The 25,119-nt window shown below is 42.7% G+C and overlaps 1 protein-coding gene across 6 annotated transcripts in view; it reads left to right on the top strand.

Moving 5' to 3' along the window:
- mgat3b (beta-1,4-mannosyl-glycoprotein 4-beta-N-acetylglucosaminyltransferase b) overlaps positions 1-25,119 on the top strand; it is a 64,585-nt gene that overhangs the window by 20,395 nt on the left and 19,071 nt on the right. For 3 of the 6 annotated variants that reach the window (XM_080303189.1, XM_080303188.1, XM_026171827.2), the window contains exon 2: positions 22,932-23,092. The exons of the other annotated variants lie outside the window; for them this stretch is intronic. In XM_080303189.1, the coding sequence (XP_080159315.1) occupies positions 23,016-23,092 (77 nt within the window). In that variant the 5' untranslated portion in view covers positions 22,932-23,015. The remainder of the gene's footprint in view (positions 1-22,931; positions 23,093-25,119) is intronic. 6 annotated transcript variants of the gene reach the window in all.

Here is a 25,119-nt window from a genome sequence, read left to right as displayed (position 1 = left end):
ATGCAGTCACATTACTTTTTTTTTTATTGGAGCTGGTTACATTGATGTAATTTAAATTCAAAGATGGCTTTTTAAGTTTTCTGTGTATGTGTTTGTGGCTGTTCGGACACACACAGTCCCTCCCCACCAGCAGCTGTGACACAGCACTATTTCAGAGACAGGAGGTGGTTCCAGAGTTGAATGGGCTTTATTGTCTTTGAGTCAAGAGAGACACACACACACACACACACACACACAGCGTCTGCCTATGTCTAAGATTCTTCATATGACATTTGACACATAAGCACAACGTGGAATGCAGTCAGTTTTCTTGGTGTCCTGGTGGAAGTCTGTTGTTTTGACAGTAGTTTAGCATCAAGAGCTCGTTTAGAGTTGGAGACAAGGACTCGTTTTTACTTGTGTTGCTATTTCTGGAGGAAAAATAAATCATGCACAGGAAAAATGTGCTTTGGTTTCTTAGAGCCATTTAGCTAAACTTGATCTATCTTTGAGTCTACTGAGGAAATCTAACTGAGATTTCACCTTCTTCTCAATGCTCTCCTTCCCCCCCCTTCCTTTCTTCGTCACCTCACATACACGGTAGACATCTGACCTTCCCTGAGCCTCGTTCTGCTGGAGGCGTCTTCCTGGTTAAAGGGAATTCTTCCTTCTTGCTTTACCCAGGAGTTCGATCATAGAGAATCATCTGATTGTTGGGGTTTCTCTCCAGTATTGGAGGGTCTTTATAGCACCTCGAGGCAACTGTTGTGAATTTGTGCTTGATAAATAAAGCCTCATTTAGAGTGGCCTTGGTGTATCTATGGTCCTTATCTCCTCCTAGATTACTGGACCAATCTTCATGAAACTGCCTTTCAGTTTGTCTCAGGCTTGTTAGCATGTGTCTCTATTGGAAAAACGTTAAAAAATATAACTAAGATAAAGATTTTACCAGCGACTGATTGGCTTCATGCGTAGCTGGTAATGTAAACTGCCACTGTTTCTGTCCAGATGAGACCTGAGCGTCTAACTTTAAGAGAACTGTTAACACTTTTTAGTTACAAAAAATAGTTTTATCCCAATAAATTAACACTGTTTGTTATAACATGTACAATTCTATGCTGGCAGCTCCACATAAGTGGCTAACCTGATAGTAAAGTGTCCCAGGCTTATCAGTGCTGATATTAGAATTTAACTTGAAGCTAAAGGGCTGACTGTATTACCCAGTAATGATTGTGTTATCTATTAATGATCTCTCAGCTTGTTGACCTCCTACCTTCCTTTTAAACAGAGGCGTAACTAACAGCAGTTGCAATATTTGACAAAGGTCATTTGTTTTGTTTTATTGCAGGTATAAAAAGCCTGAATTTTGAACTACAGTCAATGTTCTACACACATGATAATGTTCAACCGACAAAGTTTTCTTATCATAAATGAAAGCAAGAAGTCAGCACTCGTCTCATTTGGAAGTGAAGAATTCTGATGAGGAAGTTGAGCATCTGGAAGTTTTTAAGGTTAAAAATAGTATAAATGTGTTCCAGGGAACTGATTCCTTCCTAGTTTTTGTTGTTTTCATTTCAAACTGGTAAAATAACATCACGCATATCAACTCATTTGTCACAATCTCCTTTACATAAGATTTGTCAAACAAATGTAGTCAAACTAATGCAGCGCCTCACTGCTTACTTAGATGGCACAAAGGAAAAGCGCATGACCTCTGATCACCACAGATATGCTGCACTTGACGTAGATATGACGTACTTTAAATGAAACTAATTAATCCACTGCATGTCTGTCTTTGTAGCGCTGTTTGAGCATTCTCCTTTAGAAAAGTACGTGAATAAAGATTATATCAGTAATAAAAGCGACTGATTGGCTTCACGTGTAGCTGGTAATATGAACGTCCATCCTTTCTGAAAAGAATCGTCCGATTTAATATCGGCTGTTCCAAATAAGTGTCTAATCTGATGGTAAAATTTATATTTATTAGTATCTGAGAATCTTTTTTTTTTTTTTTTTTTTTAAACAACCTTAATTTTGACTGTGTTATTGAACTGCTGATGGCTGTGAGCAGGAGACATGGAGATATTATGGATCTACGCTGATGGCAAAAAGAGTTAATAGAGGTGTGATGGAAAAAGTACACTGAGGTTGGGGGCACACACACACACACACACACACACACTCTTAAGCGGACACATGCTTTTAGATGTGTTGTTGTTCACACTCACATATGCTCTGACACGTCTATATTCGTGTCATGCAGAAATGCGACCTCTTTTTGCTGTCGTTCTTTGATACTGTGAAGCACAATCTGTGGGTTTCTGACCCACACGGAAACAACAATATAAATTAGCTTGCAAAACATAAAGCTGCACTTAGGTGGTAGAAGTGGTCGTAAATAACTACATGTATGCAATCGTGCTGTGCACAGTTCGCTTAAGAAAATATCTGCTTTTTCTGGTGTTGTACACATGCAACCTGCACGAGATGGATCTGAGCTGGGGTGAAACAGGTGGAAGCTTCCTCTTCAACAAAGGACCCACTACCTGTTTCCCAGCAACACTCACTTTCATGATGTCTTTGCTCTTTATCTGAATATCTAAAAAGAGGCTTCCCAGTACGGAATACCTGAAACACAAAAAGTAGGAATAACAGCAGCCGTTCACATCTCTGACATCAACCATAACATCTCAACGAAGCTCACTCAACTTCTTGCAGAGGCTTTTGCTAACAAGCATTGATTCTTAGTTTCAAGATTACCGCAGTCATTAGCAGATGCTTACTGAGCTGTTTATTCCACTGAGGCTCTGCTATGAAGGATCTTGCTCTGTGGTCGCCTGGGTCAAGCCAACCCGCTCGACTTAATCACACCAGAAACATACAAGCTTGTTTCTTTTTTTTGATAAGTATTGCTCGTGACCTGTGAGGACGTTTGGCATATTAAATTGAGAAGCGCAGTTGTTCTCCGATCACAGGGCCGCGCGTCTGATCAGAAACTTGTTGTGACACATGTATTCAAAATTTCCTTTCTCGTCTTATTTCCTGTCACAAGCTGCTTCCCCTTTTTTGTTTGTCCTTTTCCCTGACTGAGGTACAGCTTGTGCTGACTCTGCAGGTCGTCATTATCAAGCTGCCATCACTGTTTTTTGTCAGTGAAGGATTGTATTTTTCATTAATCAGCAAATGATTTCTTGCATCTGCACTTGGCTGTTGAGCTCTTTAATACGCACTCATGCTTTCAGATTACCTCCGAATGTGTCTTAGCATTGTCTTGCTGAAGTAAGAAAGCACTTCCCCGACGAACATTTCCCAATAATAGGATATGTTGGATTAAAAGCTAGAGTGATCATCGCACAACTTTCGCTCCCCAACTCCTGTTCCGCAGTAATACATCTCTTACATTAAAACGTGCATGTACTCTTCTGTTTGAATAATGGTCCTTTGACTGATATATTTGGAAGCTAACATTGACTGATATTAGCTATTTGCTATCAGTATTGGCAAAAAATATCACGTGGGAGAAACGCCTTTCAGCCTGGTCGTGGTGTTGATGATGTTTGCCTACCAGAGGAAACTCTACTCTCCTTCTTGTTGGCAACACATTTAGAAAGCTGAATGTCAACCTCAGTCTGAAGCTTTCGGTCAATCGGACTCGAGTTTTAAGCATAAAATAAAAGATTGTACTGAGATGCCTTATGACAGAGGATGTATTTAAAACATACTTTTAAACCGTTCTGGCTATTGCTGCTTATCTATGAGCAATTTGACTTGATGAGAAACAGGAACTGTGTGTGTTTGTGTATTCAAAGTGATGTGTGTTACATTTGAATGTCCATAATTTACTCTTAAAGACTCATTGACTGGGCATGAAGTTGGAGGAAAGCCCCCTGACTGTTATGTACCCCTCACTGTTTCAGGCACATAATGCTGCATTTATCCAAAAAGAGAGAGGCTGGCTGTGTGTATAAACGATCCAGTTTATCTATCGGAGAGTGAGTGTGTGTGTGTGTTCAGACCGAATTGCAATTCAACCAGATGGACTGTCTCGCCATTGTCAGCTTAATTCAAGAATTTGTTGTCGCGTTGTCAGTTCAAAACTTTCTTTGTGCCTTAACGGGAAACTTCATTTGCAGCGAATCAATGAACACAATGCACACTCACTCAATAACATATACATGAATGCGACACATTAAAATGAACAATGGAGGTGGGTTGACCTTCGTCAAAGCGAGAGTTGCTATATGCAGAAAACTCATCATGTTAAGAATGCACTCATTTCACCCCACTGAATCACGTTTTGTCTCCTACATTGTCCCCCTCCTACTCGCGCTAATTAATCTCATTAAAGAAGTCCACCCACCCCTCTTACTTCACTCTTCACACATGAGTCCTTTCTGCCACGAACCTTTTTAAGGTTAAAGGAATGTTGTTTTCCTTCTTGGTTGCTGGGGAGCAGAAGCTTTTCCTTCTGCATTTAATACAGCTGGTTGATTGAAACAGAAGTGATCCAGGAAATGAACCTTATTCTTCTCCTCGTGCCAGAAAATGTAAAATGTAAGCAATGCAAAGGAGCAGGAAATTGAATGAGCAGTGAAGTGGAGGGCTGCTGGTGTGTTTCAGAGGTGAAACTTTGCAGCACACTGTTGTCAGCAAGCATAAGTCACAGGCTTTGGTTTGTGAACTGTTGTCAGCGTATAGAGTTCAGTGGGCTGCGAGTACGTCGACTAAAGAAGGTAATTCAACTTCTCTGATGGTTTTATTTGAATGATTTATCATACAGTGGGTTTCCAACTGGGGTAGCTGTAGAGGTTCTCATATCAGCGAGGCTATAGACTGGCTTTAACTCTAAGTGAGGCTCAGTTCATGAAACCTCCGGGCATAAATAGTCAGATGGGACGCAGATGGCAAACAAAAAAGAACTGGGAGCAACAAATGTTATTATTAAACTAAGAATAGAGTCAGAAGCAGGTGTTTGGTTTTGGGAACAGGTAGCTCGAGCTGATGGATGATTTAGAAATCGCAAATCCCAGAGGACGGTCATCCAGGGTTTAATCAGATTTGGCTGCTTATCCCAGCCCAGCAAATGTACTGAAAAATGATATCTGGTGATGTCACGATAGAAACATCCAGTCCATCCACGGAGAGAGCTGAGAGAAAAAATCTATTTTGTTCATGGTCACCCGTCGGAGAATGTTTCTTTTAAAGGTAAAGTTGGATATTGTACTTGTGGATATACGCAGAATAGTGTTTAATTACATAATTATATATGTTCCAACAAGCTGATACATAAAATTAGAAGTGGGTTTGGGGATTTTCGGAAGCCGCCATGTTCACCCACTGTGTTTCTATACAGTTGCTGGGAATGGCATCTCCCTTCTCACTAACTGCATTTTACATATGTGGCTAGAGACCACCCACACATGTAGTACGTCAAAGTGGAGGAGAAAAGGAGTCATGGGTGTTCACGTGCTGTGGAGAGACATCGAAATTCATGCCTGAACCTCCAGTTTCAAGATATGAAAGATCAAGTTGAGGTTTTATCGTCCAATCGGCAAAGGGACGCTACTGGCTAACTGTATGCCAGCTATCGTTAGGCTCGAGCGTTCTAAAAATCAAACTTTCTGCTGAGCAAAACTACCAATTCTCAGTTTTCAGTTTCAGTGGCTTTTATGTATGCAAAACGGCACACATGCAACTATACAACAGCTCGATTTGCAGGAACTTGGACTTCATTTGTTTATCAGGCGTGAGCAGTGCATCTGTGCCTAAATATACTTCATGTGAGTTTTCTGCCGGTCAGTCGAGTATCTCTAATTTATGCTCTCAGCGCTGCCTGCAGCATCTGTCCCAAAGCAGCTACGCCTTCACAGAAACTAGTCTGATGGTTACTTAAGAAAATGACCAAATTTCCAGTGTTATTTTTGTCTGCTTTAGTTGCCTGTGTGTGCGTGATTACATGTTCTCCCATCTTAGTAGGGGTAAGGCGCTAGCTGAGTGTCACATTCACCCACTGCCTGTATCATTAACAGGTTGTCTTGCAGAGTATAATGAGCTGCCAGTCACCTCTCCCTCCTTTCACTTTTCTCTCCAGAGGCAGGTGGAGAAGCCTGATGGACCGTTTGCTTATTTGCTTATTTTATTTTTTAAATTTGTCTCCCGTCACTCAGGGTTGTACCCAAGTGACATTCTGCGTCTATCAACGAGGGGCTATATTTACCTCAACAGAAAGGGTTTTCAGGACTTATCAGTGGCAGGTCATCACTTCTGGATTGTGGTGGCTTGTGGGCACAAATTGCACATGCTTGTTTTATTCTCTCTCAGTAATTTGGCATTAAAAATATAGCACCCAACGTGTGTTGCCAGGATTGGCTGGATATATTTGCCTATGTTCTTGCTTCTGCGTGCAATCTATGCAAAGCTGATGTTTTACGGTGGAGTTAGGAACCCAAAAACCCTCAAACAAAACATTTTTTTATGTTGCTCCAGCGAACAGACGCACACTTACAATTCATGTCACAGTTTCACGAGATTAAAGCTTTCAATGTACAGTCACGAATAGCAAAATCTATTTTGTAGTTATTAATTAGCCTGTGCTCAAAAAACAACCACAAAACAACAAAAACATTAAAGTTCTTGCGAGACCAGACTTACATGGGTTCGTGAAACTGTTGGTGCTCCAGCACAGGGAATGCTTGAGAGAAGTGAGTTTCATCTTCCCTCTTCTAATGCAATCACTCCATTAAAGCAGGAAAAAAGCAGAGAGAGAGTGAGATCATTTGCATTTCAAAATAAAATGTTCCACTTGCCTTCAATCAAGCAAAGCAAGGCAGAAGCCTTAAGTGGTTCATCAAACCCCTGACAGCCATCTGCTCCAGTTTGATTTTTGTAGAATGAGCCAAAAAAAGAAGCAGCAGCCAAGTAGATGTAGAGCTAGTGTTTGTTTTTAATCTGTGTATGTCCTTATATATGACAGGGCTTAGCTTTTTGTTAAGTATATATGTGCTTGTGGGAATGTTGCCATCTCTGCAATGATTCCCCCTCTCGAGTTCCTTACTAGTCAGCTTTTGGCTGCATCGCTGTTGTGACGTTATCCCAGAAGGATCTCATCCTCTGGTCAGACGTGTTCCAAACTCCACCTTCTTGGACTGCAGCAAACCTACAGCAGGTGGAGAAGTCATTCGTGGGCCGGAGAGCAGAACAAAGAGTTGGGGACAGTCCGCAGGGTAAGGGCACTGGAAAGGCGCTGGAAGGATCTAAATGTGTGGGAAACACTGAGAGTAGATGCTCATTCAACACTGTGATGTTTGAAGAATTTAGTTTCTCCAAATGAAGATGTCACAAACGGTGAAAGGGCGGAGACAAACTAGGGGAATTTTAAAAGGTCAGCACCGGTCTTTATGTGGACAATAGTTTAAAGAAGGAAAGCTGTGCCACCTCCATCTGCCGACAGAATAAAACTCGATTTCGTTGCCTAGGTGTGATGAGGCCCGAGTCACATGGCAAAATATTAGTTGACATATTTCGATAAAGATGTGTAAAACAAAGTTATTTCCCTTCGTCATGGCGCTCCGGAGTGCAAACTCGAACCAGGTGACCTGGCTGTTTCCACTGAGCTCATGCACAACAGCTGTATTCATACCTTCATGTTGTGACTTGACCAGGTTTTCAGTCTTCAATAAGTCATTTCCAGGTTCATGTAGAGGTCTTTGTGAATTTGGAGCTAATCTGACACACCATCATGATCTGCTGCTACTTGGTTTCAAGCCGATGACTGAACCAGTCATAATTTCCTTCCTTGCAATATATTATTATCATTTGACTTTGTTTGCACATTACCTATTAATAAAATGTGTTCCAGGAGCACTCGCACCTTGGAGTTCATTGTTGTGTTGTCTGGTGATTTGTCAGGGTAACGATAATGAAAAATGTGCCATGTTGAGTTGATGTGCTGAATGGCTTCGCAGGGAGCTCTGAGGATTTAGCTGCTGATGTGTTAAGCTTTGCAAACCTTTTTTTCTCTCTTTTGCCCCGGCCGCCATGGGAAGCAGAAACTTGTGGAGACTTTATGTTTAAAGGCCTGAAACAGAGCTGAAAGAGGAAGACAGAGGTGGTAGAGGATGGAAGGAAGGAGAATGACAATGAGGTATCAGCTGGGGGAACTTTAAAAATGTTCATAGTAGTTGGTGTGTGTGTGTGTGTGTGTGTGTGTGTGTGTGTGTGTGTGTGCGCTCTCATCTCTGGGAAGAGTAGCATGAGCGCTAGCAGGCGAAGGAGCACGGCACAAAAGCACATCCAGCTGACAAGAAGCTCAGGTTGCCTGACATTTTCCTCCCCCACACACACACACACACACACACACACACACACACACACACACACACACACACACACACACACACACACACCGTTCTGCCTCTACATTCCTGACCTTTCCAGTTGGTGCTTTTGGGCTGACGAAAGGGAAGAAGGGGTCGTCAGAGATAAGAGCACTTGAGATGCAAGTCGGTTTGCTCCTCTCTCCAGATGGTCAAGGTGGACGCTGGCAGGGAAACGTGAGCCAGATGTAGAGCTAAAAGGATTGAATGGATGCTTGTCCTCACGTCTGCTGCTACAAGAAAATTGGGGGGAAAAAAGAGGCATCGAGAAAGAACATGTTTTTTTTTTTTTTTTTTTTTTTTTAATATGATAGAACAACAGCACGACATGAGAAATATCAGTGGGTAAATAATGAAGCGCTCATATTCTAATCGGGTATTATCGTTGCAACACCAAAGTTTGCAAAAGTGATAACGTGAAAACAAGGTGACGTAGGAGCTTCATATTGATACCAGAGGCTCAACTATTAAAAATCTTGGACCAGGTCCAATCTCGGTGCTTGACCTCGAGATCAGAGTACGTTTTCTGAAAATCTTGTGAAAGTGATAACTAGAGAACCAGGTGCTGTGGGATTTTGAAATTGATACCATAGGTATGCCTACTTAGCAGGCTGAGGGGTAGCACTGGCAGTTCACCAGTAATTTTCAGGGCAGGTGACCAGCTCCTTGCACACAGAGGTGCCATCCAGCAGAAGTATGTGCAAAACACTTAACTGTTGCTCTGGAGGGTTGGAGCCTGTGCACTTCTTATTCAGGTGAAATCAAATCACCAAAATCCGCTCAAAGAAGAAACTGATGCACCTCAGAGGCCTCGTCGTGGGCGACCGTGGCTCAGGGGGTTGGGAATCGCATCTGTAACCGGAAGGTCGCCGGTTCGATCCCTGGGCTCTGTCCTGGTCGTTGTGTCCCTGGGCAAGACACTTTACCCTACTTGCCTACTGGTGTTGGCCAGAGGGGCCGATGGCGCGATATGGCAGCCTCGCTTCTGTCAGTCTGCCCCAGGGCAGCTGTGGCTACAACTGTAGCTGCCTCCACATATTCAGTGTGTGAATGTGAGAGTGAATGAATAGTGGTATTGTAAAGCACTTTGGGTGCCTTGAAAAGCGCTATATAAATCCAATCCATTATTATTATTGTCGAATGTGACGCTTCTATGGCAACACCGCTGGAGGCGGATCTGAGGTGTCATAAGTGTGGCTCTTGAGTTGCACCAGTGTCTTGCAAGGTCTTTTCTCTTGTTTCACAAGCTTTTCTCGTGGTTTGCTTTCTTTTCTTTTTCCCCTCTTTCCGTTTCCCAGCTCACAGAATGGCAACATGTCAGCAGTATTTTGCAATTGTAAGTACAGTGGCAATAGGTGGGATGTCCATTGTCACTATTCACGAATCAGGAAGTTTCTGGAAGTGGAAATGGATCAAAGGTCAGTGCATTTTTTCAGAAATCTGCCCAACCTTTTAGAGCCACTGTTGAATCGGCATAATTAGGAACAGAGCACAGCGCTCGTGGTGCTGTTGGAAGTATCACAAAAGCCTCGAGCTAGTTCCCTGGCTGTTTTCTTTAAAACGATCCTTTTCATTCTTGGATGGTTCACAGAGAGGTTAAAGCGGGACTTTAATCCACAGGGCGGTCATGGATCAGGGAAAAGGCAGTGGAACTCTGTTTTAAGAACTCATATATGTTGGCTGACATTTTTACTGTGGCGTAGTGCTTCTTCCAGACTCTGCTTCCCTGTGCGGTTCCTAAAATTAACTGCCTAAATGTCAAGCCTGAATATGAAAGAGGGTGTGGCGTTAAGAACGGTGTGTTGGCGAGATAACTGCAACGGACAAAGAGCCGAAGTCTCTTTTAACCAAATCGTGCTCGCTAGTGCAGGAAAGCGGTGTGGGGGTTTTCCTCCTGCCGCGATGATACGCGGTCAACTTTCCAAATACACACACGGAACCCAGAAGCTTTGAATTCCCACCGTGCACGGCGCACTTCCTGAACTGTGCCTGTAACAGATAAGTGAGCTGCGGCGTGCACACACAGGCCTTGTGGTTGCAGTTGGCACTGGTCTTGCTACAAGTCTGCACAATGCATCAACCTCCCACCCTTCATGTGCTCAGGCCTACGTTATAGATGTGCCAAATTGTGCCAAACTCAATCGGACACTTGCTCTCTCACATGTGCGACAGCAACTGCTGATCAATCTGTCACTCTGCTTGAAAACTGTGCCTCAGGCTGGAAAAAGAACCGTGGTAAGGGTGAGAGACAGGAAACAAAGGTTTTTTCTTATTTTTACCCCGGGGTTGCACAAGGTGAGGCATCTGGTTATGGTATGAGTCAACAAATGGGTTAAGCTGGCAGGCTTACACTCTCTCATATGTATCGACAGTTTCATATAAATACGGGGGGATGACTGCACTTTAAAGCAATTTAAAGCTCGTGTCAACTTTTACAAGCAACTTTTTCAAAGCTGCGCATGACAAATGAAAAGCTTTCAAAGAAATCTGGGGGTTTTAATTACAGGTGCCCAGCCGAACAAGAGAAGGACATTTATTATTATTATTATTATTATTATTATTATTATAATATAAGTCTCAAATGACCAACTGAGTGGAATCTGGGGGGAAAAATCCTGATGAGGATTTCATTTGGTTTTAAAATGTTGCCAGCTGTTCACCGCTGTGACAGAGCTGTGTCTGTGCAGCACTCTGACAACCATTAGCTGGAAAATTGCTCTGAATGTAAACAAGTCCAGATTTGCAGCTTTGTAGTGGCTCCAGCAACAGTTTAGTCACTGTTTGTGTGCAGAATTGTGCTTTATCCAGCAGTGAAGATGAGCCCGTATACGTCCAGTGTAGTGTTTAAAGTGACATTTAGACTTAAACTACAGTCCTTTTCTGCAAACTGCTAATATCAGAATCTATTTTACACTTGTCTTAGTTGACTCATTTTTTCCGCTATTTGTTTCTCTCTCTGTATTTGACCATTTTATTGTTGTGCTTATATCACCGTGGAGATGGATGAGTTTATATTTTCAAAGCATCAACCTCCCACCCTTCATGTGCTCAGGCCTACGTTATAGATGTGGACAGTGCTAATAGCTAAAATATACTTTCACTATGCCGATGCTTAGGTTGGTCAGCCAAGTCGAGCAACATATTAATCACCTTTGAAACCACCTTTGATTATCTGCAGGATTTATGTTGCCAGCAAGGAATTTACTGGCAACATAGAAACAGTTTGGCATACAGACTTTACAGTAAAGTATTGCCAACTGTTGGTTTGCAGTATTATTCATTTCTTACTGTAAAGTGTGTATGTGTGGCTGTCACAGCACTTATTTATACATTAACTCCCTTTTTTCCTGGGGAGTGACAGTATTCTACTTACTCAACTTATTAGCAACTAGCTGATCTATGGATATTGGTGTGTGTGTGTGTGTATATAATGGCTAATAAATGGAAAATTAAGGAAAAAAAACACCCTTGAGCCATGTTAGGCATACCGGCAAGAGTGTTTGGATCCCCACAAACACAAAAACAGCTGATTACAGAGCAATCAGAAAGAGGATAAACAAGGAAGCCTTGTCCCTAATTTTAAATAATCAGAGATTGCCACTGTATCAGTTTTTAAAGTCCTATATGTAACATTTCTGCCTGTGTGCTAATCACTCAATTGTTGGCTTTTTAGTTGATGAAGGTTAGGAGGCAGCTGTGGGAGCAGATGCTCCTCCTGTTTATCCCAGACAAACTGAATCTCTTATATATGTACTTTATAACACAAGACAGAATCCACCAAAGCCCTTAAATGAAGAATTTGTGAGTCTGACAGGAAGTCACATCTCATCTATAACCCGTGTCACGCTGCACATCTCACCTTTTTTACACCCTCCTGCGTCCCCCCTTTTCAGGAAATGCTCACGAAGGTTTTAAGTACGTCTGAAGGCACGCGAAGGACCGGTACAGATGCCAAGTGCTCTTCTTTTTTTCTTCTTTTTTTTTTAAAGACTTTTTCACTGCTTGTGCTTTTGAACTGAGCCTGATAGAGCGTAAGGACTGATAGCAGCTTTCTACTTTTTCGTTTTCACACAGCTGACAGTGATCACCTGATCCTCTTTCATCTTTGTGGGCATCTCACTTCCTTCCCCCCCCCCCCCCCAAAATCTCTTTCTTGCTCCATTTTTCTCATGCACCAGTCTACCTCACCGTCTGCTCCTCTGTCACTTGCTGTGTTTACACATATTTTAATAATTTGATTAGAACCAGCGGGGTAATATTGCAACTGTCAGATAAACCCCTTAAGAGTTATCTTACTCGCATTAAGGTTGTAATCGCAGAAGCAGAACTCGATTAACCCAGCTGGATTACTCAAATTCCTCTTGGCACCTATACAGCTTAGCGAGTTCCTTCTGTGGGGAAAAAAAAAAACTGTCATTGCTAACAGCGATGGGAAAGAAAAACAGTATTTTGCACGGTGGCAGAAAAACAGGCCTATTTTTAAGGCTGCGAGTGACTGCAGTTGTGTTAACATCTGGTGAGAGAAGCAGCAAAGAAATTACACCATGTTGGACTTTTTTGGTTTAGCTGTTTTATCATCCAGCTGCTGTGATATTATTTTTAAAAAATGCCTATTTTGAACGTGTATATCCACCTTAGCTAATGTATGTGCTCGCAAACGTGCCCACTGTTTCAACTGTGTCCCCCTCAAAACGAGTTCCTTGACCTGGCTCTCCTCCTCCCTGTGATCTAAATCACACATGACCTCTGGCTTTATTTTGTTCAGCTCTGCCGTTGCTTTCCTCCCCCACATCTCTTTCTCTGCTTCTCTCTCTTCCTTCCCTCGCTCACATCTGAAGCCGCATAGCGTCCTGCTGCACCACTTCTAGCGCTAATCTTCCTCTTTCCTCGCCCTCATGCTTTCGCTTCAAACTGCCTCCGTTTCTCCCTCTACGTGCTTCTTTTTTTTTCTTTATCTCATTCCTGTCCCTGATCAGGCTTTCTCAAACGAGTGCTCGGTGATTAAAAGCAGTTGAACGAGCTGCTTTCGTTAGCCTCTGTTATGCAAGACAGGGGGGAAAAGTTTAATTGAGCAACGCCTGCCCCCCCCCCCAAAATATTGGATGTTGATTTGGCTGCTTTTTAAACCGATGTGGCCTTTTTCAGTTATGCATAATGCAGCAGAACGCTCTCTGGGTCCATCGGGCCTGATTCTTTGCGTTCAGCTATTACCACCTGCCCCGTGGACTAATGCAAAGACCCATCAGGCTTAACTGGAGCTGAAATGGAGGCTTTCTAATGGGCTCCATCTTCCTGTTTCCATAATAACAATGTTAGCTGTGCAGACAATAGCAGCGTGTCAGTGAATTCTCCAGCCTTGTTGTTGTTGGGCTTTTTGGGTTTTTTTTTTTTTTTTCTTTTCCTTTCTTTGGGTGTTGACCTACTTCAGTTAATCCCAGCTCTGTGCACACGCCTGCAATGTTAGGCTCAATTTACAAGTAAGCAATTTTAAAGGCTGCTGTCTTGACGCTTCGCTTTAAGATGGCGGGAAAAAGCTGAAGGCGTGTGGCGAGTAGGAGAGCGAGATGGTGATCGAGGAAAACCCGCTGGTTTTCTCCCACGATGGGACCTGTTGTGTTCTCCAAGTCGAGCCCGTGCACACACAGATCCACTTGCTCTCCAGCATCCGCCCCCCCAAACAATAATAATCACGTCGGTATTTCAGGCAGAAAGCCGAGCGACAGGCAATGGGTCTCAGACCAGGCTGCGTGGGGACGAGGGGGAGGAGGGGAAGGTGGGAAAAACCTGACAGGAGATTTGGTGTTTTAATTCTGTCTCGCCTATAATCACACGCCTTGGGGATAAGCCTCGCTGCAAGCCAGACATCTTTGTTTGTTGTCAAGCTGATTTGCGGAGCCCTGTCGTTATCGCACCGATATTATACAAAAACATTAGCGTGAGTCAGCTTAGCCCGCCCTGCAATCACGACGCGCGGCGGTAACGGGCCGGCAGCAGCCTAGATCTCGCAGTTGGCCTTTTAACCTCTAATAGAATGGAAGCGAGTGGGCGCGGATAACAAAAGACGGGGTGGATGCTGCAAGTGACTAAAGGGGTGAATCACTGCAGCGAGAACTGCTTTTTAAGAGAGCGGCGGTCGTTGGTGACGCCGCACAGTGAAGCACGGCGATGTGGGAGGTTAGAGGAAACTGAGAAGAAGTGACAGATTTAGCAAGTCGGAACTGGTGGGAACTAAGGTGATGGTAACGCCTAGAAATACAAAGTTTGTATAGTGAACCACCTTCTCTGTGCGCCAAGCTGCTCAGACGCTTCAGTGACCTCTTCAGCCCGAGGTTCACACTCTCAATATTCCCCTCACTCCTTCAGCAGGTCATTGTTTTCCTGGGAGAAACCAAACTATTTATCTCCTTTTTAGTGCTTTGAAGCCAGCACTAGCTGTGGCATTGTGTTTGTAGGATTTTGCTTTTATCACAAAGAAAGGTCTAACCTGAAGGTCACAGTGACGTCTGATCTGCCTCCTCGTAAATGTGATATGTCGTCAGTACCTGAAGGGTACATGTAGCTGTCTGTTCTATTCTAATTCTGGATAGACGAACTGTAGAGCGAAATAAAAATAGATTTGATCTTCGAATAAGTTTTTGAAGAGGAAATTCTTTTGATGGACGATTTGTAAACTGCAGTTTTCAGATAACAGGACTTCGCAGGCACAGTCTGCCTGGCTAAAGACCGCCGACACAGTAACACGTGTCCTTGATCCAACACAGCTGATTTAAATGGCTAAATGACCTCCTCAACATGTCTTGAAGTTCTCCAGAGGCTGGTAATGAACTAATCATTTGATTCAGGTGTGTTGACCCAGGGTGCGATCTACAACCTGCAGGACGCCGGCCTTTGAGGCCTGGAGTGTCTCTAGGTCACCAATAGGCAGACTGCAGTCCGGATCTGAACCCAGATGCTGTTTGTTACATACTCAGATCTGTTAGTGGGCATTGATGGTCTGTTTGTGTTTTACTCTGAGCAACTTTTCTCATATTTACGGTAAGGTGAGGTTAATCTGCGCAGCCTTTTCCTGTCTTTACGATAGTCAGTGTATGTACACGGGAGTCGCACATATCCGTCGTCTGTGTGATTCTGATGTTAAATTGTACTTGACAGCCATTAAACGTAACTTGAACACTGCTGATCTAAGCCGTATGAAGTACAGTTGTTACCACGGTCACGTCTGTTACTGAAAATAAATGGCCCCGTATTAAATCAGCGTTTCGCACAGCTTGACAGATTTTCTGACAGCATCTGAATCATTCCAGGCTACAGGAACATGTGACCTTTACAAGTGTGACCGGAGGAAGTGCGAGGAGGACAGAACGCCATTACAGTCAGAGCCACATCCTCGACAGGAATGAGACGTTTGTAGAAACGGAGCGAAAGAACCTTAAAAACAGAGGAAAATGTTTCGGCATGGCTGAGGGGCTCTACGAGATCACAACCTCTCTCTGTAAACCGCCGGGGTCGGATGGTCCTAGCTGAGAAATCCATTAAGAGAAAGCTGAAATGAATAGAAGGAAAGACGTGCGTGAGAAGAGACTGAATCAGCTGCGAGGGGGAAAGGGAGAGTTCAGCCGAGCGATGCTTGATTGTCCCTGAGGTGGATTCACTGTGCACTTATTCCAGTTACAAACAGAAAAGAGGATCTACAAGTATACAGAAGTACAACACACATTAATAACACTGAAACAATATACAGTGCCATGTACTTCCTTAGATTAATAATAACAAATTTCTAGTGTAAACTTCCTCCAGTGGTTCAAAACAAAGGAAAGAGCGGTGCAGCGTGGGCTGTGGGGGGCGGGGGAAACACGGCTCTTCTGTTTCTGATGAGCTTTTACTGATGCTATCAACTGAAACCTTAGTTTTGTTTTTTTCAGTCTCCCACATGACAGATCTTTGTTACACATGACTGTATTTGAAGGATGGATGCAACTACCAGGTCCTAAAAGGGCCTTAACACGGAGTTCTTTTTAATGGCCAGCAGGGGGCAAACATCTGGTTTCCAAAAGGCAGCTGGTTGTATGGGAAACGTCAACTTTGGCTACGCTTTTCCTGATGACTTTGTGATCTTGGTTGTCATGTTCAGGTTTGATTTAACAGACTTTGATGTTTATCACGTTCTGCCAAGGGGGTCGTGTTTCTGGTGGCGTTATTCTGTCTGTAAACATCATAGTTTTGAATGAATGTAGAGCGGAGTCGTGTTAACAATGCCTTCAAATTTAGCTTAGGTCTTCCATCAAGGTCTTCAAGGATCACTTGATGGTTTATTAGTCAGAAATTGACAAATGGCCTTAAAAATAAAGGCTTGTATATCATGTCACATTTGACCTCTGACGTCTTCACGTTTCTTACTGTTGTTTGTATTGACAACATATAGGAATATAAATAACTATGATTTTGTTACAACCATTTAAATATGTACAGCATAATATGTAAAATGTTCCTTTTTTTTTTTAATACAAAATGAAAAAAATAACTTTGTTTATTCCCCCCCCCCCCCCCTCTTTTTTTTTTTTTTTTTTTTGGAGGAGCAAGTATTTGGGCAGAGAACGTCTCTCTGAAAGGAACCAATGAGTTATGTTATAGGAAATGTGGGATCCAGCGTTTTCAGATCTTGAACCATACAGTGGAGCCAAAATCGACTTGAATCCTTGTTTCAACTTTAAAGATAAGGAAGGGTTGCTGCATGAAAGGAGTGGAAATGTATCTATAACTTAATCGCGATTCATTCAGATTTAGCAGCCGCTTCCTTTTTTAAACAAATTGCGTTTCTTTGTTTTTTACACGTGTAGTTGAAAAGCAGGAGGCGGTTTTGTGCTGTTTCTCCTTCAGTAAAAATAGTTTTGTCCCAAACCTCTACTGTGGGGATGGCCACTGCAAAGATGCACAATCGACTGAGCTACCATAACCTCAGGGACACATGCTTTGTTATGATGAACTCAGATTATCCATAAATGTTGAGTCAAGAGCATTTTAGAAATATTCTAGGTAAAAGATGTCCTTTTACTTTGTGGGCAAAGTAATGCTCACTTTGATCTTAAGTGGTCCGGACCAGCCCTGAGATATCTTCATATAAGAAAAAGACATGCAGTCTCAACAGTATGTCTCAGATTTTTCCCATCTGTTAAATAAATGCTGCTGTATTAAAGGAAATAAATGTTTTGCATGACTGTTTGGGCTTAAATTGTAAGAAATAAATGTGTAAAATTACAGAAAAAGTAGTTCTGTTAGCTCCTTGCCGAGAGAGCGCTGTAATTATAAAACAGAACGTTTCTGTTCATTTGCAGAAAATGGTCTTTTTCATGTGTGGACACATTTGTTTAAAAAAGGTGAATAGATAAATAATTAAACAATAGAAAAGTTCCTGGTTTTTGTTTTTTTGGGGGTTTTTGGTTGGTTTTTTTGTTTGTTTTTCCACTAAGATATAACTGTGGTGTAATATGAATGACTCTGGGTTAACACTTTATCGCCAGGAAAAACTGCAAAACAGTTTTAAATACATAAAAAATAAAAAAATAAAATCCAAAAATTGATGCCCTCCTTCACATTATTCAAATCTGTCCAGTGGGCCAGATTAGAGTCTTGGCGGGGCCGATTCTGGACCCCGAACCTTATGTTTGACACCCCTGCTCTAGATGGCTTTAAGGCTGAAGCAGGCAGGCCTTACCCAGTTCAACACATTCTCTGGATTCAGAAGGACTTCATTCAGTGAAACGCGCTGAGCTGCTGCTCACAGCTGTATGGCCTCCAGAGAGTTGGCGGTAGATGGGGAGAAATGGTGAGATGTACCGTAGAACACTCGTCTCCACCTTCATTACTGAAGGTAAACAGCAGAGGATCGAGAAAAAGACCTCACAGACCGCTACAGTGCTGAATTATAGATGAGATCGGAGGAATAGAGGCACTCTGCAGGCTTTTCCCATCCTCTCACCTCAATCCGTGCTCAGTCACGCATGCATGCACGTTCACGTCTGCTGCACCTGAAGCGGTAATTCTTATCACTCACCTATCAGGTCCCCTCAGAGACAGCACGCATTCACACCGCAGCTCGCTTCCCAATATTCATGTCCACCTAAACCCCAGCTCCATCATAACATGCAGTCGGCACATGCACACAACCTTTCTGAGGCTCTCACTGGGCTTGCATTATTGAAATCCATTTAGCACTCTGGCTTTCTCCTGAAGTCTCGCTCACCAAAGCAGTGACCCGTGAGCCAAGAGGAGACGAGTGGGATTTCCTGATTCTGCTGCCAAAGAGACGAGCGAAGAGGGGCTGCATTTAGCTACCTGCCAGCGTGTGCCTATGTAGGAAGTTTGAACGAGGAACGAAGTATAATGTATGGCAATATGGGTGAAGCAGTTTCCAAATATTAACCATTTTTAACCACAAGTGTACAAAAGTGGCAAAATCACCCATACGGAAAAGAAATAGTAAAAACTTACATGATTTACTCATGAAAGTGGCCACTTTCGCATTACTTTCATATATTGTTTTAGGAAGTATCCAAAACATACAAGTTTCATTATATAATTTTTCAAGGGATCTTATATCTGTTTTCACACTTATATGCTTTTCATACAAGTTTCACACAAGACAGATACAAACTTTATAAGATTTATACATATCTTTCCCATATGGGTAAGTATGCTGAAAGTCATTTGTGGTGATCGAAACCTGTGTTAAGCTAACCAATGGGAGCTATTAAAAATAGTTTTTGGTTTCCATGACGCACATGGATGTTTTCAATACCACAGTCAACCTCAAAACTGATATGGACTCACATAGTGTGATGGTGACGAACTTCAGGTTTTACGACCTTGTGATAATCTCATGATTCAGTTTTATGATCCCACCTACCCTGAAATGACGCTCCGGATGGTTGTTAAGCCAGATGGTTTGTTACGCAGAACTATGATTCTTGGAAAATGGCAGGCAATTCCACAAAATGATGATCCATAAGTAACATCTTTGTCCATCGACCGTTAGCTCGGAGCAATTGAATCAAGCAAGAGATCGAGGTAGAGCGCTCTGCGTTTTGGTCCAGGATTCGTGTTTTATTTGTAAATGTAAGAGGAACTGGCAGAAAGCCACTTTGTCGGAGAGGTGACTCTACTGGCCAGCAGTCCCTCACTGGTCTAGACAACACTTTTTAAGCACAATCTGGAGCTGCAGGTGAGCTGTGTTCCAGAAGGGCTTCAGAGCTCATTTTTTTGGAGTCGCTGTGCAGAAAGTACAAAAACTGGCGTTTACAGCACGAGTACAACGCGTACTGTTATGCTTCATGTGTAGACTGAAATGGATCGAGTTAAGACAAGGGCGTATCTGCACCATCAGATTACCTGCAGCGTGCATTTGAAACAACTTGTGCAAAGAGAAGTACTTTTCTCAGATTCTGCTCTTGCACATGAAAACTGTGCCTTTCATCTAAAATTAGAGACTCAAAGCAACGAAATGACTGAGCAACAGCTTCAGTCATTCCCCGTGCATCAAGTGAGTAAAGAAATGCAAAAGTATTGACTTAAACCTTGGACTTGCTCAGAATCCCTCTAGTGCAGGACACTTGTTTGCTAATGGAGGAGCTACCTGTACGATAGGCGCCTCAGCAGGCATTAAAAGCAGGATCAAGAGAAGCTGTGATCAGCGGTGCGCGGCGACAGATTTACTACGATACTCTGGGAGTAAGAGTGAGGCCAATAAAACTTTATGGGTGCTGTTTCATTTTAAAACTCTTCCATTTAGGAAGAAGTCGCTGCCTGATGCTTGAAAATCCACATCATTACAAGTATTTTTACTATTCTGTTTCAGTTTTTCTGCCATTACTCCCACTGATAATGTGGTCACAAGACTTAAAACAGGACTGTCTTGATAGCTCGAGCATTCCTTATGTGAATCTGCTTGGTGTCATTTTCAGCATCTTGATAATCCCCCGTCCACCCACATGATACTGATGCACTATTTTGATACTGACAGCTCTTCAGCCAATAACTTTGTATTGCAAATATTGCCCAAGGACACAATTAAGAAGTTTGGCAATTCCAGTTCGGCGCAATTAGGTGTTTGTTTTTTGTGAGAAGCACGTCTGCGGCTGACAGTTGAGACCCTTAACTAAAGACCCTCTGATTGGGCTGTGCTTCTGATTGTTTGGTTGGGAGCTGGTCTCACTAACTGCTGCACCCAAGGTGCTTTGTTTTGTTTTGATGTCTCCCCAGAGAGCTTGTTAGGTGAGGCCAGCAGACTGCTCAGAGACTTAGTGTGGTGCTGAATAAGCTGAGAAATTCTTTGTTGTCCAGATGAGACAATGCGAGAGACTTTCCCATGTGGAAAAATATTTGTGTGCCTGTGCGTCTGTGTGTGTGATCAGAGATAAGAAAAGTGGATTTCGAGGCTGCACACACACACCGCAGAAAGCCTGTGAGCCTTTCGGAGAATCTGGATCTCATTTATCATTCGACCTATGAAATATTTTGCTGATGTGGCAACATTTTCATAGCCACTTGTCCATGTTTGTTCAGGGTTCACACAAGTCCAGCTCTTGATCTGTTTGAGTACGGAAACAATCATGTGTGTAAAACTGTCTTTAGTGTGTGATTCATGCAATTTTGTCATTGTTTTTAAGTGGCGATGGGAAGTGTAATAAGCAAGTCTAATGCAAGAATGAGGCGTCTAAACACTGTTTGGACGGGCGAGAATGTTAACAGTTGTTTGAATGGCTTAATTGATGTGCAGAACTGTGACAGAAGTCTTGAGCCAGCTCACATTTTTTTATAATTTGCTTCTAAGGAGTCAGACTTTGGGTTTTTGAAGGTCTTTCAAAGTGATTCCTAAAGAGCTATTAGCTTAAAAACTTGGCACAGTGTGCAGCATGTCCTTAAAAAAATAGAGGAAACTGGACGATGCACGAAGACTTCTAAAGCACAGTGGAGGCTCTGTCATGGTTTTTGGCTGCATTTCAGTCAGTGGTGTTGGGCATCTTTTCAAATTGATGGAATACAGATGCACCGTGCAATTCCATCGAGAAAGCATCTGTTTGGAAACGGCTTTTCAGTATGACGCTGCCAGTAGTGAAACACTCGGTGTCCCATTGTGTGTTTTTCTATCAATCATAGATTGGCCTCCCATGAGCTCAGCAGTTTAATTTCATGTTGACAAGAACAGAAGAAAGCTTTGAATGTCCTTCGAACAGCCTGCAGAACTATCCTGTTCTTGAAGAACACTTAAGGAAATGAAAAGAAAGCTGCCTAAGAGTTCAGACTGTTGAAGAATGAAGATGGTCATAACAAATATTTTCTCAGAGTATAAAGAAATGAGAGGTAGCTCTAGACTTGTGCACAATACTGCATTTTGAGAGGTATTTCAAATATTTACAAAGCCAGAATGCTCAGACAAAAGCGTCTACGGTAATGTTCAAACACAAACGGCACAAAGCGCCTCACTGATCCTCGCTTCGCGTACTACACAAAGGGTGCGTTTGTCATCGGGCAAAATAATTTTGTGTACTTGAATTCTCATAAATCAGACTGAGTAACACTGTTGATCTTTAGTTACACTATTGCACTAATGAAGTCTGTCCTCAGACATCCAGACGGGACTGTGTAAACACAGAGTTCTCCACAGAGCACTTCTGTGGGTCAGTGGGTGTCACAGGACTTGTTTTGTTTCTTTTACTTTTTTGCCATAGTGACACGCATACTACGTATAATTAAGATTAGTTTACAGGGGGAATTCCTCCTCCTCCTCCCAGCACACAGACCTCATATCTGCAACTGTTTATCTCTTGGCTTGGCTTTCAAGCAGCACAAACCAAATGTTTGTGCTGCTTTCGTCAGCCGGCAGTTTGGGTTTTTCTAAACCTTTTAGGTTTTACTCTTAAAAACATCCCACAGAGCTCCATTAAAGAGAGAAAATTAGAGATTCCAAAAGTTAAATTTTACAAAGTGTGAAATTTACACAGGCGGTGTTACAGGGAGGAGCTACGTTCTCTCCACCTTCACTGTTATCAGATTGTCGTCTGATAAATGTTTTGGCTGAAGTTTCCCTTTTCCTTCACTTCAGCACGTTCTGGTTGCAGTGAATTCTCCCCAGTTTTCCCAGTGAGCAGTGTTTTCCCACTCACGCCTTAAAGACATTCAGACAAGTTTAGCTGAAGCATGTGACTTTTTCTCTTCTTGGCTTTGTTTTTATGCTTTTTTTTTCTTTGTCTTAACTTCAGCATTTTTTCTGTTGCTGGAAGCGTCTTACATTGACAGATATAACCTCTTTAACTAGTCACGAGTGTTATGGTGACCCGCAATAAGATATTTTAATAATATAAGAAATTTACATATATATTAATGAATTGCTTTTATAATATTTAAACCCTCTTATCTTGAGGCACCACTGACTATTTAAAAAATATATATTTTTCTGGTTTGTGGTAAACACAAACCAGAAAGATTATTTTTCAGGTCATTAAAAGTAGAATTACATGTGTTACAGGTGGACAGACTCTGTGCCCTGTAAGCTTCAACCTTTTGCATTGCACTATCTGACAGGCGGCACCTCCGGGGCAAGGAAGGTTGCAACAGCAGACTGACAGCGAGCGCTGGCATGAGCACACTGGAATAAGTTCTGCACTGATGTCTTGGCTTAGAGGTACCAGGGCATCCACGAATCTGCACAAAATCCCGGCACGATGCGGGCGGTTGCTGTGTTTGTAAGTGCTTTTGTATATGGATTGGTGGTGGGCTGTGCAAACTGGTGATGGGCTAAATCAGTACAAACGTTCTTTCTGTGATTTCTCTGTGAAATGAAATGTAAAATAAAATATCCCTAAAAGCAGAGATGTGAGCTCTTAAATGAAGGTAGCTGTTAGTCTCTTAGTGAATTAACCTCTCTTCATAGCTCGGATCCAGTGATGTTGCTAGAATCGTACAGTATGGTTGTGCTCGCTCTGTTTGTTAAAATGAAACCTCTTCAGATTAGTGGAAAGGAGTGCCTGTTGATGTCAGCTCTGTGTTATACGTCTTGTCCTGTTGCAGCACCTTCTTCTCAGACAATGAAAGCCACAGCAGCAGGATGTGAAATCCTCACACTCACTCCTCATCCACACACACTGAAAATACTGCCTGAAGCTCTGGCTTCAGTGCTCCAAACACTTCAGACAGCTTTTGTTTTTCTCTAATGTTTGGGCTTGGTCTGCACACCCCACCCACCGACCTGCCCTTTATATCTTTTGTCTGCGAAGAGCAGCCGGGCTTGCAAAGCGGCCTAAAAGGAAGGTAAAATGGCTCGTGTCAGACGGTGGATAAAAGTAAGAGGAGTAACAGCACGACATTTATATAGTCGTCATTTCAATTTCTTTTATTTGCAAGTTGAAGCTATGCAAAGGTTGTCATTGTAGGCAAAACTGAAGTCTAGACTTGTGCTGGGACACAAGGTCAACAAGTGCTGGTGCAGAAAAGATTCAAGAGATGCCTTCTTGCCCCTAAAGTCTTTAGTCATTATTCGGATGCTAATTGAATCAGTTCCAAGAGGCCAGAGTGTCTAGGCAAAAAAACACAAAACAAAAAAACCCGAGACACACCTTATCCACACACACTGTTAACTTTAATGTTCGCTTCCTGCCTGCAGTCCTCTTGAGTCTTGACTCTGCTGATGCCACCCAGGACGATTAGTGTGCGTTAAGCCGACTCTTTATCTGGTCATCTGCGAATCTTCAAGTGGAATCTGTGCTCATGTGAAACCAAAGTGCTCAAAAAAGGAGGAAAGAAATCATGTTTACTTCCTTCTCTGTAACTGCTTCTTTCAATTTCTCTGCGTGTGTGTGTGTGTGTGTGTGTGTTTGTGTTTGGTGGGGGGGCTTTCAGTCCTCACTTCCTCCTTTCTTGCATTTCGTTTCATGTCAAGTTGTGTGGGAAACGGAGACGAGCTGAACGGGGAGAGGGAGTGAATGTGAAGGGGAATTAGAGATGATAAATAAAGTCGGGAATTGAAAGGGTTTGGAGGGAGGATGTGGAGCGGCGGCGCTTCAGTAATAAACCAAGCAGCACCAGCTTTGACCTCATCATATGCCTGCTTTACCTTTGACCTCTTCCCCCTTTCTCCACCCGTAGGCCCAATTCACTGAGATCTTTTGTGCTGTCATCTAAAATGGGAAAAGACAGTAGTTGCGTATTTCTCCGAGTTTCTGCAGTATCGGGGCTCGTTAACGGCGCGATGTGCCGGAGGATGCTTTCTCACAGCATTCCCCCAAAACGGCACCGACGTCTTATTTGAGGATCGCTTTTATCTTCTTGTTGTTGGGCTGGAAGTTACTCGTTACAGTCTCATGTGACCTTTTAGTTAGCAGCGTATTTCATTAACCTAGTGTCGCTGCGATTAAGTTTGAGGAGAATTGTGTTCATTAGCATGCAAATTGAAAAGGTGCGGCGCTTGTTATCTGTTATTTACTATTAAATTATGAATTTTTTTTAACTTTTGCGGCTCTGCATTCAGTTACTTGAATTAAATAATCCTTTTTTGTGTTCTGTCATGTACACTTAAACTGATATGTGGCAGGTGGAAAGGCTGTTTGCCTGTAAATGTGCTCTGTTTGTACCTGGTATTAACCCGCGATCCGTAGATGCTTATCTGCACTCTAATATCCAATTCGTCAGTGTAAACGCTAACATGCCAAACTGCCCCCTCTGATGGGACATTTCAAGATTTTGACCTTCTCAGTATTTTTGTGGATGGGGCTGA

This window comes from Astatotilapia calliptera, chromosome 6 (genome assembly GCF_964374335.1).
Source record: "Astatotilapia calliptera chromosome 6, fAstCal68.1, whole genome shotgun sequence".
Classification (NCBI taxonomy): Eukaryota; Metazoa; Chordata; class Actinopteri; order Cichliformes; family Cichlidae; genus Astatotilapia; species Astatotilapia calliptera.
The sequence above is the reverse complement of the archived record's forward strand: the minus strand, read 5'-3'. Positions and strand labels throughout refer to the sequence as shown.